Source organism: Triticum dicoccoides, chromosome 3B, assembly GCF_002162155.2.
Source record: "Triticum dicoccoides isolate Atlit2015 ecotype Zavitan chromosome 3B, WEW_v2.0, whole genome shotgun sequence".
NCBI classification, from domain to species: Eukaryota; Viridiplantae; Streptophyta; class Magnoliopsida; order Poales; family Poaceae; genus Triticum; species Triticum dicoccoides.
The window spans coordinates 250,813,838-250,838,335 of record NC_041385.1 but is presented as its reverse complement, the minus strand read 5'-3'; the positions used below and the strand labels follow the sequence as shown (position 1 = coordinate 250,838,335).

Here is a 24,498-nt window from a genome sequence, read left to right as displayed (position 1 = left end):
GTTTTGAACATAAACGTGATCTCTAACATGCTAGCCAAAAAAGTGTTTCATTAAATGATTAATATTTTCACAAAAAAGTTATGATAACATTTTCACAAAAATGATTATGGTATTATTGTTGCAGCAATATATACATTCGCAAAACGTGCCATGGTTTTCTTGAGGTAAGAAACGTCCCATGAAATGGCAGTGTTTGGAGAGAGTACTCCCTCCGGTCCCTTATACTCAGCATATAAGATTTGTCTAAAATCAAACTTGGTAAAATTTAACCAATTTTATAGAAAAACAACAACATTCATAATGAGTAATCAATATCATTAGGTATGTCATAAATTCAGTTTCATATTGTATAATTTTAGCATTATAGATGTTGACATTTTTTATCTTGTATGATAAAATTTTACGAAGTTTAACTTCAGACAAATCTTATATGCGGAGTAAAAATATCAGAGGAGTACTATCTTTTCATGAGGATGCATGTGCAATTATTATGCCTGTGGAGGACACGCATGCATTAAGCCCCCTTGTTAATAAAAGAAGTGCCCGCTCTGAAGTTCCCCTAGTACCTTTTATTTTTGCTCTTTCGGCTTCATACTTCAATCCCGGACTGAACTTCAGTGCCGTAACTGCACCTGCAGTTGGGCCAATGACATGTGGGCCTAACAGACGGCTGGCCCACATGCCATTGACCCAACTGCAGGTGCAGTTACGGCACCCAAGCAGCGTCCTTCAATCCCATATTCCCCATGTAGAGTAGCAGCTATATCCATTAGCCCCTCCTCTCCCCTCCTTCCACCAGCTCGGTGTTTGCTCTCTCGCAACTTCGCTCAACTTCCAGTGGCAATAGCAGAGGCAGCGGGCAGCCCGCGATCGATCCTTGCTGGGTCCGCGGGTGGGACCGAGGATGTCGGATCAGATGGATTCCGGCATAAAGCTCTTCGGGCGGGTGATCCCGTTGGTTCCTGACGCTGCGCCCGGGCCGCCGGAAGCGGAGGCGACGGCCGGCTCCGAACACCCACCGCCGCCGCCGCCGCCGGCGTCGGAGGCCGAGCCAGAGGCTGATAATAATAAGGTTAGCTCAAGGAGGGCTTTTGTTTGATCGACAATTTCAATACGCATGTTCCTCGGTTTTCGCGTGAAATCAAGGAGGCGCACCTTCATCTCATCATGTTTAGAGTCTGCATATTGCAAAATACTTATAATAAAACTAAAAATTACTAGAAAATGTTTAGAAAAATAATCCGGCGATCGAATTGGAGAACGAGGGCGGATTGGAGGTTTAGAATTTTAGAGTGGACTCGAGGTTTAGATAAACGGCGCGGATGTGCATGCCTGATCAGGTGACCCGCATGATGATAAAATAGACCAGGTTTCGTTTGGATCTCAGAATGGATAGGTCCAAAAGTACAGGAGGGGTAATCTCTTTGGCCAGGCACAGTTGGACGTCGGTTTCTCCTATTTGGGCTCTATCTTTGTTTCCAAAAAAGCTGCTGTGAAAGGTCTCCTAGCTGTGGGGTCCGGAGGTACAATAATTGTACTACCATGCTGTGAGTGAGATGCTGATTAATGGGGATTAATAATCGTCTATTCATTTTTATACTATACTATATGGGACTCCTCGGAGTTACTAATCTCTGAGTCAACGGTAATACCCTTCCGATCAAGATACTACTCTCATAGTTCTGTACTTGAACAAATCTTGATGACCCAATGGAACATTTGTTTTGAAGTAGCTTAGAAATAGTAATTTCTCAGTCGCCTGGGAACCAGCAAACCACTTTTGTATATCATTTGCCTTTCTTCTTCTTCTTCTTCTCATTTTTGTTACACCTTATTTCGTTAGATAAAATGAAGTTGAACATGGAATTATTACCATAACTGGAGTAAATTGAAAAGTTAGTTATCGCTTCCATTTGGTGCATGAACAGAAGATGGCATACCACATGTTGCCTACATATAGATGGCTGGGTGAGGACACAACAGAGTTGGTAGGGTGTTGTCATGCTGCTTCCTCAGAAGTTATCAGTTAGGAGTGCAGAGTAAGCTATCCATGCAAAATTCAGCTTGTTTTGAGCATGCGGCAGTCCTTCAAGGGCCTTCTCATCTTCATTTGTTCACGAGTGGTCACCTGGGGGCTTCTATTTTGAACACCAGGCCCAGAATACCTTGATCTTGTTAAAGCAGGGCACGCAAAATTTATGTCATATCATATGTCACCATATGCAGTACAGTACCTCTTTGTTTGTTCTTTTCGGGCCCAACTTACAAATGTCTATTGCCGTTGCACTAAGCTGATCGAATTTCGATTTTGTGTTCAAGCAGCCGAACTTGAACCCCGTGACGAATTTCTGCGTATTTCTTAACGCTGTCTTGCTGTGGTTAAATGCGCACACTATGTTAGTTTTGGTTAGTATTTGAGGACGCAATACTTCCAAGTTCTCTATGCGTGGAGTGGTAACATAACCAATACCTCAGATCGTTTGTTAGCCAATATTGTTCCCTATGAAGACTATAGTTGATCCGATTTATGGTCATGTTTTAGACCTGTTGGTGCATTTGCAGAAACATAATGTTCCCACTTCTATAAGATGTTAAATACAGTAACTTCAGTTTTGTTTGAGTTGAAGTACTCTTTTGACAGTATCTCGTGTTGCAACCTTATAGGAACAACACAAAGAAACGGAAGACAAAGGTGATAGCGAAATGAAGGTGGATGCGCCAGAAGAGAAAGAAGATAGTGCAATGAAGGGTGATGAACCAAGAGAGAGAAAAGACAACGAAATGGAGGTTGATGCACCACAAGCCAAAGAAAATGCAGAAACAGCCAGTTCGTCTACCTTGGACCATAAGAAAGATGACCAGGCCCAGATAAGCAATACTGAAGAGAAAGCAGCGTCAGACCCTAAGGAGGAGAATGAGAAGAAATCAAATGACGAATCAGGCCAGGTTAAGGTGCTCAAGAAGCCAGATAAGATTATACCTTGCCCTCGGTGCAACAGCATGGATACAAAGTTCTGTTATTACAACAACTACAATGTTAATCAGCCTAGGCACTTCTGTAAGAATTGCCAAAGGTATTGGACTGCAGGGGGGAGTATGAGGAACGTACCTGTTGGTGCTGGGAGGCGCAAAAGCAAGAATTCAGCGCTGCACTACCGTCAGTTGTTGATGGCCCCTGATTGTCTACTGGGGTCTAGAGTAGACATCTCTAACACAGTGAACCCAGAAGTCCTTGCATCTCTACCTTCCATCCCGACACAATCAGCCAGTAGAAGTGAAACAGTTCTCAAGTTTGGGCCTGAGGTGCCACTTTGTGAATCGATGGTATCGGTGCTGAACATTGAAGAGCAGAATGTGACCAATGCTGGATCCGTACCAAGAGATGAGACCAGGGAAGATAACTCGTGCACATCGTCTACCACATCAAACAATGGATTACCTGCAAACGCAGTCCTGCCTGGTCAGAACGGAGCACCTGTTTACTGTAATGGGGTTGGTCCGGTGCCTCAGTATTACCTTGGAGCTCCTTTCATGTACCCATGGAGCATGGGGTGGAATAACCTTCCTGTAATGGTGCCGGGTGGAAGTATGCCCGAGTCTGCTTCTCCATCAGAAAGCTGCAGCACTAGTTCGGCGCCATGGATGAACTCTCCCATGATGCCAGGCTCAAGGCTTCCTGCACCCCCGTTTCCATATCCTCTTGTTCCGCCTGCCCTCTGGGGTTGCTTACCAAACTGGCCAGCCGCGGCATGGAACACACCATGGATCGGGACCAATGGGTGCATATCTCCGTCTGGGTCAAGCAACAGCAGCTGTTCAGGCAATGGGTCTCCTACTCTGGGGAAGCATTCTAGGGACTCCAATCCACAGAAAGATGACAAGGAGGAGAAATCACTGTGGGTTCCCAAGACACTCCGCATCGATGATCCCGACGAGGCAGCAAAGAGTTCCATATGGGCAACTCTTGGCATCAAACCTGGAGACCCTGGCGCCTTCAAGCCTTTTCAGTTCAAGGGTGAGAGCAAGGGCCAGCCAGCAGATGCACGCCCTGCCCGTGCTTTACAGGCGAACCCCGCAGCGTTTTCTCGGTCGCAGTCATTCCAGGAGAGCTCTTAAACTGATGGCTGCTGCCTATCTAATACATTTTGGCAACACAGCTTGTCCTGTAGTAAAATTTGTACATAATAGTATAGCTTTGCGATATGGGAAAAGACCAAAGGAGAGCTTTTTGAATAGCCACTGACCTGCAGTGGAGCTTGCAAAGAGCTTTCATGAGAACTTACTTGAGAGGTGTGTACTGTAAATATTTGACAAACTGGTTATCTATAACAATGTAATTAGGTTAAGTCAGGAGTACAATCACCTGGTTTGCCACTCCTATTATTTCGGTGCGGGTTGTAACAATTTAACGTTGCTACTGATGAAGACTATTTATAGTACTATCAATAAACAGTTTGAGATGTCGAGCTCAGTTACTCCTTTCCAGATAATTATTCCAGTGTTTCACGGTACATGTAATCCGCCAATTTGAAGTTTCTTTTATACATATTTATTCTTTTCTATAATTATTTCTCAGGCAGCGACAAACAAATCAACAATGGGTGCACGAATAGTTTCACAGTGCAGTTAAAGCTCAGTACATAAGAATTATCAAAATTTGCAACATCTGTTTACCACAATTTCTGCCCATGAGATACACAGGTTTTACACAGGTTAGGTGAAAATGCAAACAGAGTAACCCCTCGATCACCAAGCCTTTAGTTCTTAAAAATTCACTACAACATTTTCATCGTCCTACGGATTAGGCTGGTATAGCACAAATACAGTCGGGTGACGGTGTTAGAAACATCCTAGCTAGAAGTCCAGAGTGCGTAGAAGCGTCAGGCATCATAGGAAGAACATCCAATGTGATAGGCTTCCTGATGATCTGAACCAATGCTTGAGATCTGGTGGTAGGGGCGGTGAACCGGGGGTAGAAGCAAAGCCAAAGACTTGTCCATGAGCAGAAGCCGTCGGCATTTACTGCATGACAAATAATGCAGTGTTACTTGTCTGTACAGGAGAAATGATTGATGATGATATGATGCAAATTAAGTTACATATCTAAGGGGGATTACCTGCAAAGTTTTGTAAATAGAGTCTGATAATCAGCAATCCAATGCTGCAAAAGGTTTGCATCTGTTAGTACTTACTTAAAACAAAAGCAAGGTAGAATTGTTGCAATGGATTTCTAGTGATAAGTTTTGGTAATAACTGGATTACTGCCATACAGTATATTTATCTCAATGACTAAAATTTGCTGCAACTCACCAATAATATAGAAAGTGCTTTACTGGGTTCCACACTGATGAAGTACTGCAATGCCTTGTCAGCATGCTCCTACATAATCACAACAGTACACCCATGCTTCACTTCGAATGCCTCTTATGGGAACAAATAATCAGCTCAAAGATTATAAAAGAAGCATTTACCATCACATGCTTAAAGACGTGATGCACCGACAAGCCTCTCGCATGAAGGTAGCTTCCTCCCTAACAGAGGATAACTGCATCTGTCAGAAATAATATCTTGCCCACTCATTATCAACAAGAATGCTCACTTTGCCTATTAAGTGTATCAATGGGAACATGCTAAGACACAGAAAGTGATCTTGCTACATAAGCAACTACTTATATGGTACTCCCTCCGTCCGAAAATACTTGTCTTCAAAATGGATAAAAAGGGTTGTATCTAGAACTAAAAAACATCTAGATACATCCCCTTTTAATGATTTTGATGACAAGGATTTCCGGACGGAGGGAGTATTGGCTACTCATTCCAGTTCACAAAGAAGCAGTGTTTTGGACATACCTTCGGTCAAAATTTATAACTTTGACTGCCAAACCATTTAACATATATCGGAAACTTGAAAAATAATATGTACATATTTGTCTCGGAAAGTATTTCCAAAATATTACATCTTTCTTGGGTTTTATGCTTGTACTATAGTAAAAGTTAGTGGTTAAAGTTATATCTTAAGACTCTGTCCAAGTCCAATACATCAGTTATTTCTGGACTGAAGACGGTAGTGAACACACACTTTTTGCACCAGTGCTTGTCTGCTTATGCAAAGTTCAAAATTGTGATGAATCATGAATGAAGTCAGCTTTTGGAAGACATTCTTACCTCAGTTGGAGAGAAGAATGCCACAGCATCAGGATCAACAGATCCTGCAGGATGCAATGACACTACAACTCTAAATATTGAAGGAACCAGCAACTCAATTACTGCAACCTGATCTATCGGAGTCGTCACAGAACCAGGTCTCGATTTTCCCATATTTTGCAGGTTCAACTCCTTAGATGGATCCACAAAGTCATCATCCATTAGAGATGCTAATGATGAAGCTCTTTTTGACCAATCTAAACGACGATACGTGGATATTTTCATGTTGGGTACTTCATTTTCTAGATTCTTAAGTATCTCGGACAAAGTTTTTTCTTCCAGCTCTCCGTTGCCCGCAGGCATCCTTGGCCTTTTAGCAATACCAGATTCACCATCATGGAGATGGTTAAGAACTTCGTCTTCTAGATGAGGAAAGAATCTTCTTTTCTGGTCAGTGAAGGCCTTGAGAGCTAACCTGAAAACAACATTGAAACAAGATGAATCCCAAACCAAAATCTTCCTCCCAAGTTTTTAGGTATATAGCACTTAGAAATTGTATGCATGAAAAAAGTAAGAAATAACATCGGGAGAGCAATTTCTCCATTTAGGCATAAACCAGTGCGCGCATAACCACATATAGAGGGAGTGAGTGAGTGAGAGATCCAGAAATTATAATCGTATTTTAGAGAGTAACACTATACAAAAAAAACATTGAATATACATTCAATTGATTGTATGGTTGGCCATGTTCACCAAGGCGTTAGGCGCTAGTCGGGCTGTAAAACAGTGCCTAGCACCTAATTGCTGAATAGGCAAGCAGGCTAGGGGCCCGCCTGGGTGGGCTAAACTGGCTGGGTGACAGGGCGTCGCCTAGCATCAAGGTGGGCTTGTCAGTTACTCCCCCTGTAAACAAATATAAGAGCATTTAGATCACTAAAGTAGTGATCTAAACACTCTTATATTTCTTTACAGAGGGAGTATCTTTTAGCGCACTGATGGTTGGTGAAACCGTGAAAGTGTCGCATGCCACTCTCCTAGATAAGATCTATGGTATCACCTCCGGTGGTCCATGATTGCTGATCCAGCTCACCTCTTGGTGGATGTGGAAACAACACAAAAGTGCGTAGAGACCAGGTGTCCATCATCTATTAAACACTATGAAAGTATAAGTACAGTTCGGGTGACATCGTAACCTCAATCTTGGTTCCACAGACATTGTGTTCCCAGTGGGTTTCTTAAGGCTTGTACATATACTTCTTTTAATCTGAACACATTGAGACAGACGTTTTTCTACATTTTCCCGAGAAAAAATGCTGCACATCAATAGCAAATCAAGAGTAAGGCAAACATCATGGAAGTAATGAATTTCACCTAGTTCTGTCAACAGCTGATGCACCAGCTTGGCCTGCCAATTGACGCTTCCAAGCATAGGCCACAACAGCACCATCTGGGCACACAAGTGGCATGTGCAAGCCCCATGAATTTCCTCGAGCTTTAAGGGCCCCATTTAGAACCCCGGACTCTTCCAATTGCCTTGCTAACAGAAAAAATAAATAAAATGAATTAATCACCACAAAATAAATATTAAAAAAAAGGAATACATGATACTTTGGATACAGTTGAACCTTTAAATGACTATTCCCCAACCGTTAATGAAAAAAAAATGTGGGATTACTCTTGAAAAGTTCAAAAGAATCAAAGAAATTTTGGTATGGATGCACATAACTTATGATGTCTTTATGAATATAAATGCTTACTTCAGTTCAGTAGGACAATAGTGTGACTAACTCATAACTTTCAAGTATGCTGCTGAACTTTATTCACATTGGTTCCAGATACCTTTATAGCTTTCATCACCTATAAGTCTGTTATGTCCGGCCTGTCATATGGAAGGCCCATCGGGCAATCTTAGCCCACAAGTTATCTTAGGTTAAATTCGTGCGCAAGTTATCTAGGTTATAAATATAAGTTGTAAGACTCTTTTCAGATCAAGCAATAAGAAGAATATTATCTCCTATTGCCCGGCTCCCTGAGGAGCCGGAAACCCTAGCCGCCAACAGCCCTAACCGCCGCCGCCCTTCTCCTAGCTCGCGACGGCGCCCTGCCGCCGGCGCGCCCGTTCCTCGCCACGTCCCCCTCCATCCTTCCCTTACCGCCTACGCCCTAGACCTGGTAGAGTACTTGATTCTACCAATTTGGTATCCAGAGACACCAGGCCGATCATGTCACTCCCTCCATCACCGCCGCCGCTGTCATCCACCTCCCCCTCGCTCTCGCTGCCGCCGGCCACGTCCACGCCGATGACGGCGATCACGTCCGGCACCACCACCACCACCACCGCGCCCGCGCCCATCACCCCCACGGCGGATCCGCCCCCACTATTCTCGCCCGAGGAGATGTCGACCACTCTGCGGGAGCTTGTCCAGGCGGTCAGGGGCATTACCCTCTACCTCGCCGGGAACCAGCCCCCGCCACCAAGCGCCGCCACCACCGTCTACGGGCCGCCGCCGCTGCCATGGGCCGCACCGGCCTTCCAGGCGCCCTACGGAGGGGCGCCCCAGCCGCCGCTGCTGCTACCGCATTACTCGGCCACGGGACAGCCTTGGCCAGCGTGGCCCGCCTCCACCGCGCCGCTGGGGGGCCCGACCCAGCAGTTTCTTCCAGCGCCACCGCCGGCCCCCACGACGCAGACGCCGGTGCAGCAGCTCCCCCAGGCGCCGCCACCATCGACAGCCCCACCACCCGCGTCTAGGGCCACGGGTCGGCCCCTGCACCAGGTGCAGTTTCCACCGTCACCATCGTCGATCCTCGCGTGGGCGACCGGCTCGTCTCCGGGCCCGGTATACTCCATGGCGCCGGACCACCCAACGCCCTCCCTGCGGTTTGATCACCCCTCCAGCTCGGCGACCTACGCCCCGGCGTACACGCTGCCGGCGACTGCGGCCGCCCCCGGCCAAGGCGGGCCAACACCCCCTCGCTTCGCCAAACTGGACTTTGCCACCTACGAGGGCACGGAGGACCCCCTCAACTGGCTCAACCAGTGCGAGCAGTTCTTTCGAGGGCAGCGGACGCTCGCATCGGATCGTACCTGGCTCGCGTCCTATCATCTCCGAGGCGCGGCGCAGACCTGGTACTACGCCCTTGAGCAGGACGAGGGCGGCATGCCACCATGGGAGCGCTTCTGGGAGCTCTGTCTCCTCCGCTTCGGGCCTCCGATCCGCGGGAGCCGCCTGGCGGCCCTCGGCCGTTTACCCTTCACATCCACGGTGCAGGACTACGCCGACCGCTTTCAGGCCCTGGCGTGCCACGCGCCGGGCGTCTCCGCGACTCAACGCGCCGAGCTATTTGTGGGCGGTCTACCGGACCATATTCGCGTGGACGTCGAGCTACGGGATCCCCCCGATCTCCAGACGGCCATGTACTATGCCCGTGCATTCGAGCGCCGCGCGGTGGCCATTCAGCCGGACTCACCGTTTCGGGCCGCTGGCTCACTACCTTCGCTGGATTCTGCACCAGGACGGCCTGTGCAGGCTTCCGCGGCACCCCTTGCCGCGACCGCGGCACCTCCCGCCGCAACCGCGGCGCGTCCGTTCCGCCGGCTCACCCCAGCCGAGATACTCGAGCGTCGCCGCCAAGGGTTGTGCTTCAACAGCGACGAACCCTACAAGCCCGGCCACGCCTGCCCGCGACTCTTCTACCTGGAGGTAGCAGACTACATTCCGGAGGACGCCGTCGCCGCCGACCTGGCCGCCCCAGATGTCGAGAAGGGGTTTGATGCTGGTTGATTACCTCACAGAGTTCAAGCAAGCGCTTCCCCACCTTACAGCTCGAGGACGAGCTGTTTGTGCAGGCGGGGAGAAGTGTTATGTCCGGCCTGTCATATGGAAGGCCCATCGGGCAATCTTAGCCCACAAGTTATCTTAGGTTAAATTCGTGCGCAAGTTATCTAGGTTATAAATATAAGTTGTAAGACTCTTTTCAGATCAAGCAATAAGAAGAATATTATCTCCTATTGCCCGGCTCCCTGAGGAGCCGGAAACCCTAGCCGCCAACAGCCCTAACCGCCGCCGCCCTTCTCCTAGCTCGCGACGGCGCCCTGCCGCCGGCGCGCCCGTTCCTCGCCACGTCCCCCTCCATCCTTCCCTTACCGCCTACGCCCTAGACCTGGTAGAGTACTTGATTCTACCAAAGTCAAATCACATGGCTTATTAGCCTTATCTAGTAACTTCAGCATTTTCTCAAAACTTAACTCATACATGTAAAACTACAATTAATTAACAAGTAACTTCACAGCTTCATAAGGATTGACAACTCGCACATCTTTGATGTGCAGGTGGATAAGTAGATTATATTGCTGCAGCTGTTCATGCGCCGTACAGGCAGTACCACAAAGCAGACTATCAAACTATTCACAATTTCCTATCCAACACAAAAATTACAGAGCTCGCTGAACATGATAAATGTTTGTAGGGCGACTTCCAAGCGTAAAATTATGGCCATGGTCACACTGAAGCAATAGCTGCTAAATGCTAGTTCTAGCTATAGCAGTTAAACAAAACAGCCAGGTATAAAACATGTGTTATACATAATTAGAATTATCCCAATTTAATAGATCGCGCTATGTCTCCAGAAAAGGCCACAAACACCTAAAAATCTAGATCAAAGTCGAGTGATTAAGCAAAACATAGACCTGGCTACCTGAGGGCCTTAGCAAGGAACATTACTGAGATTCTGTCAAAATCAGAGCGCAATCTCATTTTAAACTTCTCAATACATTTGTTCAAAGTTATCAAATTTTCTCATGGATATTTTACACGAAAAGTTTTCCTTGTTGAGGACAAACTAGGCCAAGCAGAACAAAAGAAGATCAGAATCTAGCTGACAGTAACTCTGTCTAACCAAATTACCTTTAAAGTCCAAACATGATCCGCGAAAAATAGCTATAGAATTCAAAGTACGATATGCGTATCTAGGGGAATGACCAAACCCTCAAGAGTTACAATTTTCTTGCAAAGTCAGCTACGCAACTCAAATTAGCTTAGCCAGAATCACAGGCATCAATTTCCCCAACATAATCTAAACATGTACCAGTTTCCACTATCTCAACAATGTCCTGATTTAGATTTAGGGCATAGGCATACGACCTCCCCTAGGCATACCGGCAGAAGATGGGACAGTGGCTGTTGTCCACACGCTTCAGAAACCATCCCAGCGGAAATTCGTTTCCCAAACCAAACGATACAACCACCCAAGGGAGCTCACAAGAAGCTCCCAGATCAAGATGGAAGAAAGTGGGCGCGGGCGGAGTCGAGTACCTGCCGAGGGCGCGGAGGTCGTCGAAGTGGCGGTGCATGGAGACCTCCTCCTTGGCTACAACCTCCTCGTTCCTCTCGATCTGCTGCTGGGCGCTGTCCGGCGGCGCGCTGGCGGCGACGAAGAGCGCCTCGAGGAGGCGGTCCGCGCCGAGCCGGATGTCCGCGATGATCCTGCCCGCGCGGCCCAGCCGCTCCATCGCCTGCGCCACCTGCTTCGGCGGCGCGTCCCCGCCCGCTGGCTCGTGCGCGCGCGCCGCCGCCGCCGGTGCGGCCACCGCCGCCGTCGCCTGCGACTGCTGCATCATAATTTCTCCTCTGCGGGAGTTGTCTCATGGTGGACTGGCTAAACCTTGTGGCCATTTACTAGAGTCGGCCCATTGTTGGAAAATGAGGCCCAAAGAGATCTGGTATGGGCCCCATGACTCAAAATACAAGTGAGCTCGGATACAGCCCAGCCCTAATGAGACCGCCAAATGCCGCTTCACTGCGGCGCTTGGATACAGCCCCACGCACACACACACTCGCACTCACACCGCGGCAGCAGCTAACCGCCGACGGCCATGGGCTTCCCCGGCGGCGAACCCCCTCCGCTACCGTTGCCGACGCTCGTTAAGCTCGGTCGCGCGATCACCGAGCAGCATGTGGACCGAATGCTCGCGGCGCTCCTTCTCCGCCGGCACCGTCTCGTCGGCGCCCTCGCCTCCCAGGCGCTCGCCAACTCCCTCCGCCCCACCGCCCGCACCCACCTCCTTGCTGCCTCCGCGCTGCTCGATTCCGCGCTCCCCCATGACGCCGCTCGGCGTCTCGCTCTCGCCGGGTCCGCGTCGTCATCCCGTCGGCTCTGGGACGCGCTGCTCCGCCGGGCCTGCGCCCAGCGTGGCGACCCTCGCCTTGCGCTGGAGCTGCTCTCTGCTGGTGTAGAGGATCACGGAGCTGTCTTTTCCCCGTCCACCTATCGTGCGATTATATCTGAGTTGTGTGCCCGTGGGGACATGGTCGGGGCGCTCAAGGTGTTCGATATAATGACAGCGAGGGGATGTCAGGTGGACGACCGTGTTTGTAGTGTGATCATTTCTGGCTTCTCCAAGGCCAGCAAGGCCGAGGCTGGCTTGGAGTTCTACAATAGAGTGAGGAAGGAGGTCAGAGGGTTTGAGCCAGGCCTGGTGACACTGACTGCGGTTGTGAATTTGCTCGGAAGGCAGGGGAGAATTGGTGACGTGGCGGAGCTGATAAGGGAGATGGAACAGAAGGGTATGGTGGGTGATGCGATGTTCTATAGCAGCTTGGTTCATGGATACATGAGCAGTGGCCTGTTGATGGAAGGGTTCCGGGAGCATCGGCTGATGTTAGACAAGGGTGTTGCAGCTGATGTGGTTAATTTCACTATTGTTATTGATGGGATGTGTAGAGAAGGTAGTGTGGATAAAGTGAAGGGGTTCATAGATGAGATGGAGCGACGGGGTGCTAAGCCGAATTTGATCACTTATACGTCACTTGTTGGTGGTTACTGCAAGAGGAATAGGCTAGAGGATGCCTTCTCAATAGTGAGGAAACTTGAACAAACAGGTGTAGTGGTGGATGAGTATGTATATTCAATTCTAATCGACAGTTTGTGCAAAAAGGGGGATTTGGATAAGGCTATCTCTTTGCTTGGAGAGATGGAGAGCAAGGGGGTAAAAGCTGGGACAGTGACCTACAATGCAGTAATAAATGGTTTGTGTAAAGCTGGTGAAACTACCAAGGCTGCGGAAATGTCTGAAGGTGTTACTGCTGATAATTTCACATATAGCACGCTGTTACACGGTTACATTAAGCAAGAGGATACGACCGGTGTTATGGCGATAAAGGCTAGGCTTGAGAGTAGTGGGATTGCACTTGACGTGGTCACGTGCAATGTACTTATCAAAGCATTATTTCTGATCAACAAGGTGGAGGATGCCTGCAGCTTGTTTCATAGAATGCGTGATATGGGCTTAAGCCCTAATACTGTCACCTATCATACACTCATAGACATGATGTGTAAACTTGGGGATTTTGACAGGGCAGTTCAGTTGTTTGATGAGTACAAGAAAGATACATCATTCTCCAGTACTGTTGTTCACAATTGCCTGATTGGAGCACTATGTAATGGAGGAAAGGTCACCATTGCTGATCAAGTCTTCCATGATCTCATTCATAAAAAACTAAGGCCTGATTCCTGTACTTATAGGAAGTTGATTCATGCAAATTTCAAAGAAGGTGGTGAACAAGGTGTGCTAAATTTCATTCGTAAGACGGATGAACTAGAAATGGGCTTGTTTTCATCTATTTGCAATTATGCTTCTGATTTCTTAAGCAGCAGGGATTGTTGCCAGGCAGCATTATATGTTTACAAGATACTCAGAACACAAGCCTTTGCTGTATCAAGCAAAACATTCTACAGGCTACTCAAGAGCTTACTCCGCAATGGAAATGAACAGGTCGTAGAACCATTGTTAAGTGAATTCATTAAGATTCATGGCCTGCATGAACCTAGAATGATTAATATGCTGTCTTGTCACCTCAGCAAGAAGGGTGTTGGTGAAGCTATTCGGTTTTCAAGTAACATGAACAGTGGCAGCATTCCTATCAGTGTTCTAAGAGGAGCTGTCTTTGCACTAAAGAAAGAAGGAGAAATTATGGATGCATATAATTTTCTCAAGGAAGCTGAACAAAGTGGATTTTCGGTGGATCTTGCCATGTACTCTATAGTAGCGGAGGGCCTTTGCAAAGGTGGTTATCTTGAGAAGGCATTAGACTTGTGTGAAAGCATGAAAAGAGAAGGGATTCATCCAACCATTATCATCCACAACTCTGTTCTTGGTGGTTTGTGCCAGCACGGATGCTTTACTGAAGCATTCAGGCTCTTTGATTACTTAGAAAGAAGCGACATTCTTCCAACAATGATAACTTACACTATACTTATAGGTGCTTTGTGCAGAGAAGGTTTCTTAGATGATGCATATGAATTGTTTCGGAAAATGTCCAACAAAGGTATCAGACCCACTACCCGTGTTTACAACATGCTAATAAGTGGTTACTGTAACTATGGTTTAGCTGAAAAAGCGCTTGAGCTTATGTCTCATTTTGAGAAGCTTTGTCTACATCCGGATGCTTTTACACTTGGTGCAGTTATTAGTGGGCATTGTATGAAAGGTGACACTGAAGCTGCATTAGGCTTCTTTAATGAATACCATTGTAAGGAGATGATCCCAGATTTTGTCGGATTTATGAGCTTGGTCAAAGGGCTCTATGCAAAAGGAAGGATGGAAGAGTCCAGGGGCATCTTGAGGGAGATGTTTCAGTCCAAACAAGTTGTTGAGCTAATAAACAACGTAGGATATGAGGTTGAAACAGAATCTCTTGTTGCTCTTCTGTCTTCTGCATGTGAGGAAGGGAAGATCGATGAGGTTGTGACTATCCTAAGTGAAGTGAGACTCATGTCTGTATCCTCTTCAGATTCTAATAGTTCTAATACACTTGGTCAGCTCAAAAAGCTGCAGAGAACTGATGATGCTTGTGATCCTAGAACAGATTCAGAACAAGTTCTAAGTTCAACCGATTTTGATGTTTCTAGCAATTGCCTCCACGGAAGTTCCCAAGGCACAATGCAACCCATGACAGAGAGAACTGATAGTTTATGCACAGCAAGTGATAAGACTGATATTGACAATGGCAATCTGCTAGGGAAGTCTTTCTATGACGACTTTGACACATATTATCCTGCTATTGCTTCCCTTTGCTCAAAAGGGGAGCTGGTTAAGGCCAATAAGGCAATTGAAGCAATGATTCAGAATTCTGGTTAAGTTTGGTGACCGGTGCAATCTATTAGGGAAGTTCTTCTGGCCCATTGTATCATCTTCTGTAAGCAAAGCTACTCTCATAAGTACACCATGTTCTTGCAGATATAACCGAGGCTTCATAATGCATCCTTGAGAATTTTGTTAATATGCATTCTGTGTTTTGTAGGTGAAGCAAATATTTGTTGACATCATTGACCATCCTGGCAGTTGGCAACAGAAGAAAACCAGTGGTACACTGGGAGGGCATGAGAAAGGAGGAAACCAGTGGCACTTCTTTGCGCAAGAAATGCACTTAAACGACTAATCAGATCAACTTAGGGTAGTAAACTACTAGTAGAGCTACCAGGGCTTGGTGATAAAAAAACACCACCCGAGAGAAAATGGTGCAAACAGAAAGCTTGTAAGAGCAATGGACCTGCAGGTAATTAGTTTAACTATATGCTCTTTGTTCCCTCATTGTCTTGTTATTTTCACTTTCTAGCCCTATTCGAATATCTTTCCTTTGAAATCTTTGACAATGTAATGATTCTCTTGTCTCCTGCTTCACATATAGATTCTGTTAATACATGTTAAAGCGGCTAGTCTAGTAGTCTGCCTTTCCATTTGCCCCTGTACAAACTGAAAATGGAACCTTGTACATATGAACGGAACACAATCACCCTTGCTCTATACTTAGATTTATGTGGCCATTTATTAGATGGTCTTTACTCTTTCAAAAAACTTTTAATTCAACCGGGTGAGGTTAGCCACAACTATCTGGGAACTTACTGGTTTCAGATAAACATGATTAAAATATGATTTTCAAGAAATTAAAATATGATTTTCAAGAAACCTACGTGTCATTTTCGGTGTTGTAAAGAAATATCATGAACCCCTGACACAAGAAGCTCAAAAAACTAATTCCCCGAAGCAACCAGTTTATGAAATGCCTTAGTTTGCTCCCAGCTTCTCTGGATGTTGAGCTGGTGGTTCTCAGCTAATGAGTGACTTCAAGCATAGAGTCTACAAATAAATTCCTCTCTGCTGGAACCAAGTATCCTGTGCGGTATTGATTACACCTCTCGTCCATGAGTTCTAACAGTATTAGTGTAGTATGAAAGCAGGAACTGAGGGTTTGCAATGCAAGTTGCCCTATACCTATCTGTTTGATGAAATATCAACATCACAGATCCTTGAATTTATTTTTGCAATCATGATTTGCATCTCTGATTACTATGGTGAAACTTGGCACGACTAGTTTACTGTGTGATAATTCCTTGCTTGCTCTTCCGATGAGCAGAAGGGGAGCCTTGGCGCAGTGGTAAAGCTGCTGCCTTGTGACCATGAGGTCATGGGTTCAAGTCCTGGAAACAGCCTCTTATAGAAATGTAGGGAAATGCTGCGTACTATAGACCCAAAGTGGTCGGACCCTTCCCTGGACCCTGCGCAAGCGGGAGCTACATGCACCAGGTTGCGCTCTTCCGATGAGCAAGGGAGGAGACTGGACTCCTCTTTTTTGGGCACTTCTCCTCACTTGCTCTTGTTCCAGTTTGATTGGCATCCTGATTTCTCCAGCTGTCATCAAAAGATAACACAGCTGCTAGCTTTGAACAACTTGTGCTGAAAAGAATCACATGTACCTGATTTTCTTCATTTAGAAATTAGGAGGTTTACTTGTTTTATTAACCTAGTATGGCACAGCAATACGATGTGGTGTATCCTAGTGGTCATCAGCGCAAACTTGGTCAAGTCATATTTAGTTATACTGGTTCCATAACCGTCCGAGATATTTCTTGGAGGCATAACAAGATTGAATCAATAATTTATAAGTATCTTGAAAGACTAATTCTTTTTGATCCATTTTATTTTGACAGATGATAAATCTTGAAGTCAGCACAGCTGGAGTACCACGAGAGCTGTTGAACAATAGGTGGATGTATACCATGAGTGAAATTTGGAAGTCAGAACTTGGTAAGTTATGTCAAACAACCAGCTCTAAAGCAAACAAGTGAACTCATCTTATATATTGAATTATTATTACACACATTTCATAATGCAATTACATAACACAAATGATCAAGCGATTTTGAAAATTACAACCACACTTGCTTATTCAAACAAAATATGGCGCCAACTTCCCACACAATTCAGCACTTTCAGGAGCTTCAGTAACTCAGTGATAGTTGTTGAGCCTCCTGCAGTCCTTCCTGATCTCCCCCTGTGACCCAGTCAGTGGCATGATGTTGCCCATGTTCACCATCGACTGTGCAAAGTGCTGGAAGAAGAGATGCACATCATTCGCGTACGCCTTCACGAGTGCTGCTGTTTCCGCGCTCTTGGTAAGCAGGACCTCGTCAGAGCTGAGGAGACCCCTACCGGCAAGGATGTTCTTGAAGTAGAAGTTGTCAAACTTGGTCGAGCTGACGACGTCGAGTGGGAAGAGATTGTTGTCGCCGCCGGAGCGGGGGCACCCCTGCCTTAGTTGCGCCGCGTAGGACACATCCAGTGTGCTGTCTGCCAGGCCGTTGCCCGACTGGTTGTACAGCCTCTGCCGGAAGCTGGTGCAGCGGGACAAGCCGATGGTGTGGCCACCTGAGAGGGCGACGACATCGACGACGTTGAGACCGAGGCGATTGAACTTGGTGATGATGGTGGGGAGGGTGTTGTTGGGGGCAGGGATGTCATTGTTTGATCCCTGGATGCTCGCGCCCAGAGAGTCCCTGCGGCCGAGTGGCACGTCCCAGTAAGGGCCACCAACCTGCAGGTTAATTTGGGTCCCAAAGAATCACAAATACTGGACGCATTGTTTAATTCATGCTATCTTGGAAAGAATTATTTTTGGTGTGCACATACAAGGACAGTAGAGTCACGGGCGGCGAGGGCGAGGATATCGGCGCAGGAGACAGTACCGGGGCAGGCTGTCTCAAGGGCGACCTTGATCTGGTCAACGACCTCGAACCCGCGGAGGGAGTTCAGATTGGGGTTGGACCCCTTCTCGCTGATTATGCTGCTACTGTTGTCCAGTAGCACGGATGCGTCGCACCCCTATACACAGAAGAAAAAAAAAGTCAGAAAAAGTTACTGGTACTACATAGATTGGGTACATACAACGAAATAGTAGTTTCATTGGATCAGGTACATGGATTTTGTGAAGGATGAGCATTGCATGGAGAGTGCCAATTATTGTGCACTTGAATTAAGCAATCGCCATCTTTTTGGGGAAAAAGCAATCATGGTACGGACTCGATCATGTCATCAAGACAATAAGTAGTGGTCGTATGGGCATTGTAGGCAGGCTATCTTATCATTGGTAAAACTAAAAGTTTAGCCTAGGAACTACAGATTCTTCCATGTTCCTGAGGACAAGGTTCCCCATATGGAGGACAAATATTGCAAAAGTAACACTTTAGGCATTTAGTTAAGCATTGGAACTGCTGTAAGTTCAGAAATAAAATGCATAGCTTATCCTATTAGTCACAGACTCACAATGAAATAGTAATTTTCTGTACTACATTGCAGGAACTATGTTCAGCAAGTATCATTGTAGAAACATGTAAAGGATACTATAGGAAAGAGGAAACAGAGACCTTGACAAAGCAGTCATGGAAATGCAGCCTGACCAAGGATGCTGCCATCCTGGTCTCCTGGGCAACAGCCTGCGCCACGATGGATTGCACAATCTCCTTTGCCTTCGGGCAAGAGTGGTCGTAGAACTGTGGGAACAAGCCGTACCATGGGTTGGCACGTACGACACCAGCAAGGAGGGGACAGACAAGGCATAGCACCAACAGGCAACTCATGGAAGTCGCCATGTAAGTGTCCTTAGCTGCACTTTGTACAAGTAATAGAAGAGACTTGTTATTTGTTTGTTTCTACTTCTCTTCTTGTGGGTTATGAGGTGCAGAATGGGGTGGTTTATATAGTAGGAGGATGGGGTGCATGTAGGGAAGAGAAAGAAGGGTGGTTTCTGGGAGAGAACGGTGAGATGCTGCAGGGCAGCTGGGTTGTTAGACGATGCATATAAAATAAGTGAGCTACCCGGCATTGTGTTCAACTGCTTCAACAATAACTCTTCTATCAAGTAACTCCAAAGGTTCAAATCATCTAATTTTCTTCCAAAGCGTGCTATGTCCTATGTCTTGTTTCGGTCTTCATTTCTAGTGTTTTAGTTACTCAAACTTTAAGCTTTGGTGATTTGGTAGACAAGTGTACATGGAGATTCTTAGAAAAGTTTAAACTCAGTAAATATTTTATCGATAAGTTAAATACAAATGCACACTGTAACACTGATGAAACATCGTTAGTGCCATCACCACTTGAAGAACAACCATTCCTATGAAAATTCTACAAAGGTGCGAGTACAGAATGTCTTAGACAAACATATCCATACACAATAGCTTTGTGAACTAATAATGTAATTTCACCCTTCGTGACCATGCCTTGGAGCAGCAGTAAAGCTGTTGCCTTGTGACCATGAGGTCACGGGTTCGAGTCCTGGAAACAACCTCTTGCAGAAATGTAGGGAAAGGCTGCGTACAAAAGACCCAAAGTGATCGGACCCTTCCCCGGACCCTGCGCAAACGGGAGCTATGTGCACCAGGCTGCCTTTTTTTTAGTTTCACCCTTCGCGAGTTGGAATGTTACAGTGATTGAATCGGAATGTTACAATGACTGATTTGAATTACCTTACCAAGGCATGTACAATCTTACAATAGATCAGTCATCGGTCCGATGTCTCCCTTAATTTAACCTTTTGTATCACGGTGGGCCCACCCCTAACAAACCACTAGTCTCTAGGAGCCTCTCTATACACATGGCAATACATCGTATATCATATGTGAAACCAAGCTGCTAAAGTACACAAAATGGCGTAACCAAAAGCGAGAGGTTTGCTTCCTAATTAATACTGGTACTTTTGTTATACATAAGTATCGTTACAGGTAAGAAGGTATTGATCAGCGCTAACACTGTATGCAGGGAGGGGTTTTATATTGGTCATCATGGGAACAGGGATTCGTATCCCACGCCTTTGGGGATAAAAGTATGCCGCTACAGCAGCGTGGTGCCTTAAAAGAAATACAGGTTTTCTAGATGAAGGGTAATGTCTAAGATCATTAGGACATTATTGCTGTGTCTTATCGTAGAATCATGCTGAATTAGGTGACTTTTCCCACCTCACTGAAACTTTTCGATGGTTCATCCAATGGCCAAGGCCAGAGAACGTGTGTGACATGTTGCCTTCTGTACAGCCTGGGGCTTATTTCCCTAGCTAACACACGTGCATGGATGCCGATCAGGTCAAAGGAGATGTGCGATATTGTACCAACTTTGGAGGCACAGGATGCGTGATGAATCTGGGTTAGGTACTTGCATGGCCTACATTGATTGATGCCGGGAGCAGGTTCCTGGAAGTACTTTCAACTGTTCCTAAGTTTTGTCACTGGGCCCAGCAGCCTTGTTTCTCTGCACAGCACATAGCAGTGGCCGTTTCTTGAAGAAAACAACAGCGTGGTTGTTACTGCCAGAGAGTCAGAGTTTCAGGGACTTTGCATATGACTTGCAGGTATGCTTATGCTACGTGTGTGCATGGTAACCGTTTTCTGGTTTAGAAAGAAAAGTACACAAATGTGGAGACCAATTTGTGACCTAGCACTGTCATATATTCTTTTTTTTTTTGCAAATTAATATCCTAGCTAAACTAACACAGACAGAATGAGCATAAAGAAAATTCATATGAGCTAGGAGTTTTCAAGTTCATATCTAGCAGCATTTTACATTGTGTCGATGTTGAACATGGGACTCCTCCCCTTGGCATGTATCCCTACTGCTAAAAGCCCCGGGATGAAACTAAAGCGACATAAGAGTGCCTGCTCATTTGACTTCTGCTGTTAGGAGGATCCTGAGTCATAATTGTTTCCTATTCGCTTTCCCCCCATTCTCCTCCTACAATCAACTCTTAACTCCACGCCAATCATGCTTACTGTAGAAGTAAAAGGCAAATCTTGAACAGGTCCCACATGTTTCTTAGAAGTTAACCAACACAGATTTTCCAATGTAATTGGCCAATGATTTCTTACAACTTGTTCCCTGAATAAAGGACTTCGCAACGGATGATTGATTAGAGAGTGCCTTAAGGTATTGTCTGATCTTCCTTTTACCAACCGCAGTCTGCTTAAGCAAGCTTTTGTAGAAAGAGAACATTATTAAGGAAAGCTCTTTCAAAGTACTCTGTTTTTTCTCATTATTGTATTTGGCTTCCCTATGATGTTACTTGACAGTTTTAGTAGGTGAAATCTACTTTTCTTGATGTTAAACATACTCAGTTAAGCATAGAAGACTTTTGACCTGTGTTATGAAAAAGGGCAAGTATTTAATCAGATACATTAGCATAGACGCCTTGCTGATCATCGTTATCATAACAGTAGCTTATACTGGTAGCCAAGTTGATCACTGCTTTGTTGAATATCAGAGAAGGCCCTTAGCTTCCAAGACATGGTTAAAATTTATTTCCATGCTTTCCTTTTTCTTTTTGTGAAGTGTAGTTGGCTCGATTAAGGAGCTTTGTGGTTCTGAAACCAGCATTTTAAGCAATGCGCTGTGTGAATATTTGACACCGTGGCTGCGTATCTGCTATGCGAAGTTTCATTGCGTAAAAAGGAAGATAAAAGCAAAAAAAAATGTAAATTTGGAGAAAAAGGAAATATATACATAGTGTATTACGAGTATACAGAACGATGCGGTTATTCCGCAGCTTAGAACAAACCTTAGTCACACTTCAATTTGGCAATAAATTAGGCCCTTTCGTTACGAATGTGGTTATATCCCACTCTCACTATATGTAGTAATATACTCCTCTCTTATATTTGATTTCCATGGCAATCGGATACACGTGTGACATACTTACTTTTACTCTTGTCATGCGGCATGCCGAGGCTTGCTGAAACAATTATGAAACGTTTTGGAATTTCCTTGAATCTTCCTGGACATCTTGGAGCTTGCTAATCACCCTCGGAGTACTTTTTGTACATGCATATCAAACATGTGTTTGAAGTTCATACAACTTGTTATGTTCTTGGGACTCCAGTTAAATCTATAAACACATTACAGTTCATCAAGCTTGCACTAGTTTTTATAGGAATACAATTTAGTGATTTTTCATGCTCTCTGCTTTCATACATCAGAATCCAATGTACCGTGGCAAGAGCTGGTAACACAATCACATATATACCTACTACCTGACATATGGGATACCAAAGAGTCATAAACGCATCCGTGGACATCTACAGTTTGATGAAAACTACCAACTGCTAGAGCATTTGGCATACCAGCAACACCAGGGGACACCACATTAAGTATACACCACTGGTTTTGGCAAAATGAAAAGAAAAAAGATGCACTACCGGTCTTTACCTTTTTTTGGCGGTGCATGGTCTCCTTGTCTACTGTTTTTCTATGGCTCAATCAGAGGGCTTGTTAAAATGAGCACCCTCAAAAGCACTATTTTCATCGTGATCTGAAAAAAGAAAGTCGGAAAAGGGATGTGACTCATACCAGTAAAATAGAAAATCGCCCACGTCTGCATATGCATTGCTCAATCATCTCACACGTTTTTATACAACAACTAAACACCGCATACATTCATCTAATCCACCAGTTCTGGCAAAACTCTATAAGGCTAGGTACAAGGGACATATATTGTCGTATTAAGTATGCAACAATCACACTTGCTTATCTATCTACTCCACATCATGCACCATGCATCTGTACACTGATCACAATAATCAAATTGCCCATACATAACGCAGATTCCCAAGAAGACAAAGTACGTATAAATCAGTGAATAGTTATGATATTGTAAGCCAATAGAGCTAGAGCTAGTGGAGCGCCACAGCTAAAGAAGAAAATAGTACAATGCTGCTAGCGTACTAACTCTAACCAACCGCCGATTCGTCTGGTTCCATCTGGATGTGCCTGTACGGCCTTTTCACCTGCCCCTGCCAGCAGCTAGTTACTGCACATGGAATCTGCATAGCCACTTGACTTTGAGTTCGATGGGTACACATCAATTATATGGGACCTGGAGTAGGAGTAGCTAGTAGTATTTAGTTTGGTCTTCTTTTCGATCTTCATTTCACTTTTTAGGTCAAGGCTCTTAATCCTCATCTGCTAGCTGTTGGTCCTATCTAATCTGGCCTGGAGGCGATCGTTATTCAAATGAGTCATTCCCTTTAGTTAGATGCATGCATGCTTCGTACAAAAAACTACCTGAGTAGTGTATAAATCTAGAGATGGAGACACAGACACTAGTAGAAAAGAGGGCATTTGTCCCAGTTCGTAAGGGCCTTTAGTCCCGGTTCATGAACCGGGACTAATGGGTCATTACTAATACCTCCCCCTTTAGTCCCGGTTCAAACACGAACCGGGACAGATGGTCCTCCACGTGGCCGGTGTGCCGAGCCCTGGCAGGGGGGCCTTTGGTCCCGGTTGGTGGCACCAACCGGGACCAAATGGCATCCACGCGTCAGCATTCCAGTGGTTGGGGTTTTTGTTTTTTTTGAAGGGGGGGGGGGGTTGGGGGTTTTGGGGGGTTAATTTAGGTGTTTCATATATTGTGTTAGCTAGCTAATTAATAGAGAGAAGTGTCCTCTCTTATGTCCGTGCTTGGTCGACGCTACGTACTATATACATATAGCCCTCGACACGCTAGCTAGTAAGAAAATGAAGGGAACCATTGAGTACAGAAGTTCGTCATGCATACCGAGAGAAATGATCGATCGACCTCTCCTTCTTCGAGAGATTGGTTGAACAACAAGTTTTCGTATCATGTACATCCGACGCTACTGGCTACATACATGTACAATATGTACGATCTCTCAATTACAGTCCCCTAGCATTTGAAATCAACTTCCACATTGGTATTCTCCGGCATTATTGATGACGTGGTCAAGAAAGAATCCCGCCAATTCCTCTTGAATTGCTTTCATGCGATCTGGTTCTAGGAGTTCATTCCGCATCTGCCACGTCTAATTTGAAGAAGGGGGTTAATTAATACATATATATGAATGAAACTCAACAGAAATGATGGTGTAATAAAATGAAATTGTGAATATTATTGCTTACGCACTTCATATTGTCTTTGAGAGTAGCCCCGCTTGTTTTTCAAAGTCGCAGTGTGGATAAACTCGCACACGTAGTATCCACAGAAATCATTCCCTTGTTCCTGCCACAAGCACTTTACG

At 45.5% G+C, this 24,498-nt stretch overlaps 4 protein-coding genes across 4 annotated transcripts; 2 read left to right on the top strand and 2 right to left on the bottom strand.

The window, feature by feature from the left end:
• Positions 1 to 573: 573 nt before the first annotated feature.
• LOC119275780 (cyclic dof factor 2-like) lies at positions 574 to 4,471 on the top strand. The gene is made up of 2 exons (XM_037556691.1): positions 574 to 1,072; positions 2,665 to 4,471. Exons 1-2 carry the CDS (start codon positions 905 to 907, stop codon positions 4,114 to 4,116), a joined length of 1,620 nt encoding a protein of 539 aa, XP_037412588.1. The 5' UTR covers positions 574 to 904; the 3' UTR covers positions 4,117 to 4,471.
• A 150-nt stretch (positions 4,472 to 4,621) lies between these two features.
• Positions 4,622 to 11,764, bottom strand: LOC119275781 (mediator of RNA polymerase II transcription subunit 27-like). The gene is made up of 7 exons (XM_037556692.1): positions 11,460 to 11,764; positions 7,516 to 7,677; positions 6,166 to 6,619; positions 5,472 to 5,531; positions 5,311 to 5,379; positions 5,118 to 5,161; positions 4,622 to 5,022 (listed from the first exon to the last, which is right to left on the bottom strand). The coding sequence occupies exons 1-7, from the start codon at positions 11,762 to 11,764 to the stop codon at positions 4,881 to 4,883; spliced, it is 1,236 nt and encodes a 411-aa protein (XP_037412589.1). The 3' UTR covers positions 4,622 to 4,880.
• A 103-nt stretch (positions 11,765 to 11,867) lies between these two features.
• On the top strand, positions 11,868 to 18,973 carry LOC119275778 (pentatricopeptide repeat-containing protein At5g57250, mitochondrial-like). The gene is made up of 4 exons (XM_037556689.1): positions 11,868 to 15,341; positions 15,447 to 15,701; positions 17,134 to 17,230; positions 18,779 to 18,973. The coding sequence occupies exon 1, from the start codon at positions 12,020 to 12,022 to the stop codon at positions 15,281 to 15,283; it is 3,264 nt and encodes a 1,087-aa protein (XP_037412586.1). The 5' UTR covers positions 11,868 to 12,019; the 3' UTR covers positions 15,284 to 15,341; positions 15,447 to 15,701; positions 17,134 to 17,230; positions 18,779 to 18,973.
• LOC119275779 (peroxidase 15-like) lies at positions 17,256 to 19,156 on the bottom strand. The gene is made up of 3 exons (XM_037556690.1): positions 18,847 to 19,156; positions 18,113 to 18,304; positions 17,256 to 18,017 (listed from the first exon to the last, which is right to left on the bottom strand). Exons 1-3 carry the CDS (start codon positions 19,069 to 19,071, stop codon positions 17,433 to 17,435), a joined length of 1,002 nt encoding a protein of 333 aa, XP_037412587.1. The 5' UTR covers positions 19,072 to 19,156; the 3' UTR covers positions 17,256 to 17,432.
• Between the last annotated feature and the right edge of the window lie 5,342 nt (positions 19,157 to 24,498).

What these genes read in the sequence shown, in the direction of transcription:
- LOC119275781 (XM_037556692.1), bottom strand. Translation starts at nt 11,764, where the DNA reads ATGATGCAGCAGTCGCAGGCGACGGCGGCGGTGGCCGCACCGGCGGCG. An exon ending in GACCTCCGCGCCCTCGGCAG is followed by an intron (nt 7,678 to 11,459) that starts GTACTCGACTCC and finishes TCTGTTAGCAAG; the next exon opens with GCAATTGGAAGAGTCCGGGG. An exon ending in CATTCTTCTCTCCAACTGAG is followed by an intron (nt 5,532 to 6,165) that starts GTAAGAATGTCT and finishes ATCCTCTGTTAG; the next exon opens with GGAGGAAGCTACCTTCATGC.
- LOC119275779 (XM_037556690.1), bottom strand. Translation starts at nt 19,071, where the DNA reads ATGGCGACTTCCATGAGTTGCCTGTTGGTGCTATGCCTTGTCTGTCCC. An exon ending in TCCATGACTGCTTTGTCAAG is followed by an intron (nt 18,305 to 18,846) that starts GTCTCTGTTTCC and finishes TTCTGTGTATAG; the next exon opens with GGGTGCGACGCATCCGTGCT. An exon ending in CCCGTGACTCTACTGTCCTT is followed by an intron (nt 18,018 to 18,112) that starts GTATGTGCACAC and finishes ATTAACCTGCAG; the next exon opens with GTTGGTGGCCCTTACTGGGA.
- LOC119275778 (XM_037556689.1), top strand. Translation starts at nt 12,020, where the DNA reads ATGGGCTTCCCCGGCGGCGAACCCCCTCCGCTACCGTTGCCGACGCTC.
- LOC119275780 (XM_037556691.1), top strand. Translation starts at nt 905, where the DNA reads ATGTCGGATCAGATGGATTCCGGCATAAAGCTCTTCGGGCGGGTGATC. An exon ending in CAGAGGCTGATAATAATAAG is followed by an intron (nt 1,073 to 2,664) that starts GTTAGCTCAAGG and finishes GCAACCTTATAG; the next exon opens with GAACAACACAAAGAAACGGA.